Source organism: Dipodomys spectabilis, unplaced genomic scaffold, assembly GCF_019054845.1.
Source record: "Dipodomys spectabilis isolate Male_0828 unplaced genomic scaffold, ASM1905484v1 ptg000324l, whole genome shotgun sequence".
Taxonomy (NCBI): Eukaryota; Metazoa; Chordata; class Mammalia; order Rodentia; family Heteromyidae; genus Dipodomys; species Dipodomys spectabilis.
The window spans coordinates 3,377,849-3,385,934 of NW_024871001.1; the positions used below are offsets into that span (position 1 = coordinate 3,377,849).

Below are 8,086 nucleotides of genomic sequence, written 5' to 3' on the forward strand. Positions count from 1 at the left end.
AGTTAAGAGTAGAGGCAGACTTCAAAGGCAGGCAGTGTGGTCCAGGGCCCATTGCTCAACCACTGTGTTATAATTCTGCCAGTACTGCATTTGCATATAGTCTAGAGAGTACCATATGACAACTAACAGAAGAATCCATGCCAGATAACTGGCTTGGTGTATATGTTAGTTTATTTTTCTCTTTAATGTGATAGAATACCTGACAAAAACAAGTTAAAAAAAGGAAAGGTTTATTTTGCTTACAGATCCAAATAGTTCTCTCTATCATACAAAGAGGATATGATGACAAAGCAGCTTACCTCATGGTGGACAGGAAGTGGAGAAAGGGAATTCAGAAAGGGTCTGGGGCAAGATATAATCCCCAAGGAAATGTCTCTAATGATTATGTCTTCCAATAAGGCCCCACCCCTACTTTTTCAGTACCTCCCAATAATGCCATCACATTATGAATCCATCAAGGGATTCATCCATTCATTAATATAAATCCCAGAATCTAATTTTCTTTGGACACATCATCACAGACACCCTGAAAGGTGTGCTTTGCTAATCTCTGAAGCATTTCTCAATCTAAGCAAGACTACCCATCACAGTTGGATTAGTCAAGGAAGGTTGGAATTAGGCTGAAAATTAAGTTTGACCTGGTAAAGCAACGGACAGAAGGTCTGTTAGCTACAAGCGATTCCATGAGCATTACAAACACTGGAGGAGGGGCATGACACAGAAATTTGAACATTTTGGCTGTGACAATCATTGAAGTCCTTTCTAAGAGAACTTTTTCTCCTAGGCCTTACTTCTACAAAATTGAGGAAACTTCTCCCTTAGTCTTTGAGAAGGGGATAGCAAGGTGAATTGGAAATCTCACCTGAAGTACTGGCCAAGGCAGTGCAGTGATAAGGCAATTGGGCCTTCTACTCACTCCCCACTTCCTTTGGGCCACCAGCATTCTCTTTGAGTCTCCATGAGGTTAGAAGAAAAGGTCAAACCTATTTCTGCCTAGCCTCATCTGATCTCTGTCCGAGCTTCATTTTCCAGAACTACATGGCTTAGTTTAGCTCAAGGATAGCAACAGGAAGCCTCATACATCCTCCAGCTTAGCTTTACCATCAGCAAAGTTATCTTCATTCTTGATTTTCTTTTTGGCTCTTTGTCTAACTAATTAGAACTCAGATGAAAGGGAGGACGAGCAGTTGGTACTCCAAAACTTTAATGAAGTTAACTGAAAATTCAAATTTATAAGACATAGTAGATATAGTAAATCTGGGAAAACTTAGAAGACTGATACAGGGAATTTTGTCAGAGCCTACAAGAATCATGTATTATCATAGTGCAAATATACAATGTTTATGTCTAGAAGAATTCACTGTGAGATTTCTAGAAATATAGTGTTATGAAACATCAATTTTACACAGATGAATTTGCCACAAACTTTAAGACAAACTAATACTTTATCATGTTTATGAGTTGTTTGTTCTAAACCCAACAAATTGTTGTTTTTCAAATAGTATTTGATGACCAAAGAACATGTTCATCTGTTTGGGAGGCTAATGACTTGACACATATGGTCATTATTAAAAAACACATTTTCTTATTCTTCCCAAATAATATGCTTCCAATGATAAACTTTCCATTGATCATATAGTATCAGGTGATTTTATCATTTGGAACAGTGTTTACATATAGTGTTTATAACTTGAAAATAATTTTTTATAACTTGAAAATAATTTCTACTTTTAGACATATATTTTTAAGTACAGAGATATAAATGTTTAAGGACAATTGGAAACTGTTTCTGTGTATTTCTTACTGCCAACTACAAGCTAATGGGAAAAACTCCTTTTTCTAGGAATCATGTTTCTAGTATATGCTTTTATTATTAAAACAATTTTATGAAAACAGGAAGATAAGGTTTTCTCCTTAACTAAGCAGACATTGTCCCAACCTCTGAAAAATATTTTTCCTATGCCTTTGACCTTTCTAGAATAAAAGCATGTGCTTGGTCTTCCTGCTTTGGGAGGGAGAGGAAGTTTAGGAAAATCTTTTATTCCACTTCTGTAGTTTTAAAGAAAATGCTACATCTCCAGTTTTTCAAACTGCAAGTAAAACAATATGTATTATATTGGCTATCTATGGGACACAATGTATGAATTTAGTAGAAAATAACTAACCAGATAAACAATGCACATTTTTTGAAGAATGCTACATTTTTCGGACTCCCTTCCTTTGGCTTCTCAAATGTATCCTCTCTCTGACCTGCTCACATTTTAATCACTTTAGCTCTTGAAGCTGACCTCCTTTTTCTGCAAAAGAAACTTTGGAAACACTTTTTAATCTATACTGAACAAGTTTTTATCTGCTTATGCACAGATTTGTTTCAGAAAGAGTTTAAGGTGGTTTAAAAGGATCTATAACACACATTGACAAATAAGTAACATACAGACCAAAAATGAAGCATATGCATAAATGTTTTTTTAATCTTATTCATTTACTCTGGATGGGCCACAAATTTGGCAAGCAGAAAAAAAAGGAAACTTACTTAGGTACATCAGTAAACAAACAAACAAACAAACATGTAAGTTACACCATTAAAAAAGCTAGGTCAATTATCCGAGAAGTTTTATTATTTCAAATTGTAAGACCAGAGCAACAATTTTAAAGAGGATTCAAGAAGAGGTCAGTGCCAAAGAGCAGTAGTCCATGTTCTGAGTAGCATTTTAGTGGAAGGTACAAAGATGGACTTCATGGGGCTTCTTACTGTGTCCCACCCAACAGGGAAATGGAATTGAGTCAACCTGAAAACAAGAAAAAGCAATTTTATTGTGAATTTGAGGGTTAGAGAGACACAATATTGATTTAGTCCAGATAGTCAGTTCTGTATTCTGTTAGGCAAAATCAAGGATGCATTTTCCAACAATACGTTTTAGGGTTGAATCCAGTATCCCAAATGGTATCAAATGATAAAACCACTAAATTCGTGTGCAATATTTAGAAAGACTTAGAACACCAGAAAGTGTTTCTTTTTCTCAACAGAGCGAACAGAGCTAGCTCATTAAATCCTCAAAGTAACAGACAATTCAAAAAGTTAAGAATTTCAGTAGATAAGCTAGAGAATTGAACAGACAATAAACTTTTCATGCTATTCTGAGCCCTTCCATGTCCCCAGCCCTCTCCCCTCAAGCTAGAGCTTTTTTTTCCTGCAAAAAGATTTTTTTTTGTTTTTTCTGTTCAGTCCATGGTTTGGTGGCTTCAGGATAGTTGCTAAGGAAGAAATTTTTGATGTCAGAGGAACACAGAAGGCCATCCAAGGCCACTAGATGACAGAAGCTATTGGTGGTACTTACAGGTTGTGCCCCTGGAGGAGATACTCACTCAGCTTAGAATCCAGCCCCATCCGTCTGCGGAGAGTGGTCAGGTGTTTGTTCATCTTCTTCATCAGCTTCACTTCCTTTCCCAGAAAGTGTCTCTTCAGGAATTTGCAGAGTTGGATGTCTCTACTGGCCAAACCCAGAGCATACAGATCCATAAGAGCTTGGTATAGATTCTTCTCCTGGGACAATGAAGTTTCCATAGCATCTGTGATATCAAGCCACCCATCCTGGGGCAGCAACTGCCCATCAGGGAAGTACCCGCCACCACTGCATGGATTTTTCCTCAAGAGATAATAAGCATCCTGACGCTTCTTCTCAGCTAATTTTCGGAAAAAGTAACATATACCCTTCAGAACCACACTGTCATCTTGGAAATAGAACCCCAGAGACAGGTACATATCTGAGGCTTGCAAACACAAGGTGATCAAGTGGTCGATGGCAGCCTCCACTTCAGCAATGTAACTTGGGAGTCTGAGGGTACTCATAGTTGATGGGCAAGACAGAGCTCTCAGAGAAGCCCGTTGCTCAAGGAAGCAGAAGAATGCCTGTTAAAGACAGTCTCAGAAGTGTCCAGTGGGGAGGTGGGGTTAGAGTGTAATGATATGCTGGGGGTGGGGTTCAGAATTTTTGATTGGTTCATGGGATTGCACAGTCACATTCAATCCACCAAGATTCTGGCAAGAATTTGACTCATCTTTTTTGGGGATAATTATTAGAAAGTATTTGTCATCTGACCTAATTTTTAACCATAATTCTAAAGCAAGGTAAGAGAATCAAAGTTTTCATAGTAAAATTCTGCTAAAATCTTCATTCTTGACTTAAAACTCCCTTGTTTATTAATTTAGAGCTTGATTGCAATGTATTTTCCACTGCTTATAATCGCTCCTTGTCTCTGTGAGTAGCTGTTAATCTCAGTTTGGCTGGAGTAGTCCTGTTGTTTTGATATAATTATACAATTGTAACACCTTTTGCCCTCTTTTTTTGAGGTGTTGTTGTTGCTGCTGTTGGTGATGGTGTGTGTGTGTGTGTGTGTGTGTGTGTGTGTGTGTGTGTGTTTGTGTGTTTCTGGTTTGGGGGCTTGAACTCAGAGCCGTGTTTGTTCATAGATGGCTGGCCCTCTACCACTTGTGCTTGCATTGTTTTCTGATTATTTTAGAGATTGAAGGGCAAAGACTTTGATGCCCAGGCTGGCTTCAAACCATGATTCCCCAGGTGTCAGGCTCCTGAGTAGCTAGGATTACAGACATGAGTCACTGGACTAGCTTATGAAGGGTCTTTGTTTGGAATATATATTACAAATTACCTTAATTATCTTATTCAATGAGAAGGACAAAACCTACATTATGGAATGTAAGATAAGAGTTTGTAGAACTTGGGTATAATTTGTTTCCACTTTACTAATCTTGCTAGTAAGAAATTTCATCATAAAATTTCCTACTTGTTCATATTTTTTCACCATTTAAGAAATGCATTCCTTCAAGAAGGTTCTATAGAAAATACATTAAGTAGTGAGTGCTCATATTTTTCACTTTGTGTGTGTGTGTGTGTGTGTGTGTGTGTGTGTGTGTGTGTGTATGTGTGTGCCGGTTGTGGGGCTTGTATTCTGGGCCTGGGTGCTGTCCCTGAGCTCTTCAGCTCAAGGCTAGCGCTCTACCACTGGAGCCACAGTGCCACTTCCGACTTTTTCTGCTTATCTGGTGCTAAGGAATCGAACCCAGAGCCTCATGCATGCAAGGCAAGCACTCTACCACTGAGCCACCATCCCAGACCTATTTTTCACTTCTTAATAAATTCATTCCTTCTAGAAAATTCTATAGAAAATATCATAAGTGCTTGCTAGGTACTGACATCCAGTGAGTCCAGATATTCTACCATTAACTGAAATATTATATGAATGTGAGTTAGACGATAGAAAAGTCAGAAATTGTACCAAAATCCTACCAAAACAGAACCAAGAGTTGATCAATACCCAAGAGTTGATCTTTCTCTAATGAAAGATGGAGGCAGGATAGATGTTTCCGTAGACTCTTTTCCAGATCTATGGTTTCATGCCTAGCATTTTGTTTCTTAAGCACCATTTGTCTGGATACTTTCATATGCCAACTATGTTTTCTCTCATTCAGTATACATAAGATTTGAAATTCAGGAAGAAGAACTTGGTTCTAACATTGATCTACATCTAAATAAAAGCAAAAATTCTTTTTCCTCCAATTTCTAATTTAGATTTTCTGTATCTAAAATTGGTATCTTAAAAATTCAAAAGGGAGCCTATAGTCTCCCTTCACTGTATGTATATGCAAGGTATATTGCCTTTTTTTTATTCATGGAATGTTGTCAAGACAAAGTGCTCTCATATTTTACTTGAGTATTGCAATAGGTATGAGAACTCAGAAACAAGCACATTTTTCAATCCTGGGGAGAATTGGATAAAACAAGAGTAGTTCTGCATCTTTCTTGGCCTTGGATCTAGGTGAAAAAAGGAGGCTAGAGGTAGTGAGGAACAAGAGAAACAAGGATTTAAACCTATAAACAAGTTCTCAAGAAGGAGAGAAATTATAGCGCATGCAATGCTCTTCAAATGACTGCAAAGAAATGACTGCTTTCCTACATTGTGAATAAACCATTAATCATCATATAGACCTCAGAATAAAGAAATGCTAATTTTAGAGAAAATTTTCTCTCTATAAAATATGCATTGTTATTGCAAATAAGGGAAACCATGGGACCTATGTTTCTTTGGGCCTGGCTTACTTCACTTAATATAATTCGGACAAGGGTCTCATATCTAAAACTAGTATATGTCTGAGACAAGCAGAAATGGTCAGACAAGTTGATGTTAGGTGAAATGAACCCCAAGATAAGGACTCAAGAGGTTTTTCTTTCTTGTGATTGTTTCTAACATATTTATAAGATGATTCTTTTTTGTTGCTTTGTATGTCCCTCCCCCACGGTATAACCCCTCTTTTCACGGTATTTGATGTTGGTATAATTTCTGGAGGGGAAGGGAAAAAACCAATTGTTTAAATAGGGATACAGGTGGACCCATTGCAACAATGAGATGTATAAGATGTTATGTTGAAAAATGAACTTTACAACTTTGGCAGGGGTGGGGGAGATGGGAGCGCAGGGATGGTAGGGGAAAAACAAAGGAGGAGGCAACAATGCTTGATAAGAAATGTACTCATTACCTTGCCCATGTAATTGTAACCCCTCTGTATGGTATTTTCACAATAAAAAATTGTATGTATTGAAGCATGTCAAGTTCAGTGACTATTTTTTAACTTCCTATCTCTTTTGTTCCTATATATACTGTTATTTTTGAAGAAGAAAAATGTCTGTGTGGTAGTTAATCTTGATTGTCAATTTGATGAGATTGAGAAAAGCCTAGAAGATTAGGAATGCTCATCTCTTGGAGTGTCTGCATGAGAATTTCTAGAGACAATTAGATAATGAGGGCCCCAACCTAATGGATGGATAGATTCCATGATAGATTTAGAATAGAATAGTATTATTGGGAGGTGATAAAAGGTATGAGGTGGGATTTTGTTGGAAGAAGGAAATCACTGGTGATGTATGTGTTGCTGGAGGCTATGTCTTGCCCTGGCTCATTTATATATTACTTTTATATGCTTCTGGTTATCATAAGGTGAAGAATCTCCCTCTTCCACACACAATTCCATCACCACGATGTGGTGTTCTGCCCAGGATATGGGGACAAGCAACCATGAAATGACAAAACCAAAAAATAAATCCTTCCTCCTTGAAGTTGTTCTTGGGTATTTAGGTCACAGTGTCAAGAAGCTAATACAGTCTATAAACTTTTCCAGATGAGCTAGTTCCCTGAATAATCTTTCCTTCATCATTTTGGTGGGATGAGAGGCAGTGTCAGAGTCACATTGTTCTTACCTTTAAAATGGGAGAAATTAATGTTTAACCAAGATGATGCAAAGATCGAATGACATAATATATGAGACAATAGGAACAAACCAGTAGAAAGGACGAAAATAAACGATGCCATATAGTCCATTTTGCAATTAAATTTGGTAATATTTTCAAATCCTACTAAATGACAGAAGTAGTGTGCTAAGTTTTTCATCCAAGTTTCTTCTCTGCTGACCTGTTATGGCAAGAACTATCCTCTCTGAATTTCAAGTAAGTAAGCACAGAGCCATAACATTGGGTATACTTAAAACCAGAGTGATGTTATTTTCCTTCTATTGGATAAGCAGTCTTCCACAACATCCTGGAGATGTTCTGTGGCCTTCTAGCTCTGGAGGCAGTGGACAGATGGAAGAGTTCTAGTTATTCTCTCTGTTATCGCACCCAAGATCATCATACGTTATGGTAAGAAACATTCAAAGACTGCCATGTGAGTGATAGAATTATAGAATTGAACTCTCCTTCCACTAAACATATACCTTAGAATGTTTAGGTCCTAGACCAGATTCCCCTGAAATTAACACTGACATAAGGATTCTTGTACAAGTGATCATTAGAAAAGTGAGCCCAAGGAAGAATCTAAAAACACTGAGAAAAAAAGGAAATTTTAAAAAAATTGCTTGTACCAGGCGCCGGTGGCTCATGCCTATAATCCTAGCTACTCAGGAAGCGGAGATCTGAGGATCACAGTTCAAAGCCAGCCCAAGCAGGAACATCTGTGAGACTCTTATCTCCAATTAACCACCAGAAAACCAGAAGTGGCACTGTGGCTCAAAGTGGTA

The 8,086-nt window shown here is 37.7% G+C and overlaps 1 protein-coding gene across 1 annotated transcript; it reads right to left on the reverse strand.

The window, feature by feature from the left end:
* Nucleotides 1-2,761: 2,761 nt before the first annotated feature.
* On the reverse strand, nucleotides 2,762-3,878 carry LOC122128192 (ferritin light chain-like). Its single transcript, XM_042702475.1, has 2 exons — nucleotides 3,367-3,878; nucleotides 2,762-2,789 (listed from the first exon to the last, which is right to left on the reverse strand). The coding sequence occupies exons 1-2, from the start codon at nucleotides 3,848-3,850 to the stop codon at nucleotides 2,785-2,787; spliced, it is 489 nt and encodes a 162-aa protein (XP_042558409.1). The 5' UTR covers nucleotides 3,851-3,878; the 3' UTR covers nucleotides 2,762-2,784.
* Nucleotides 3,879-8,086: the final 4,208 nt, after the last annotated feature.

Coding starts and splice junctions, on each gene's coding strand:
- LOC122128192 (XM_042702475.1), bottom strand. CDS start 3,850: ATGAGTACCCTCAGACTCCCAAGTTACATTGCTGAAGTGGAGGCTGCC.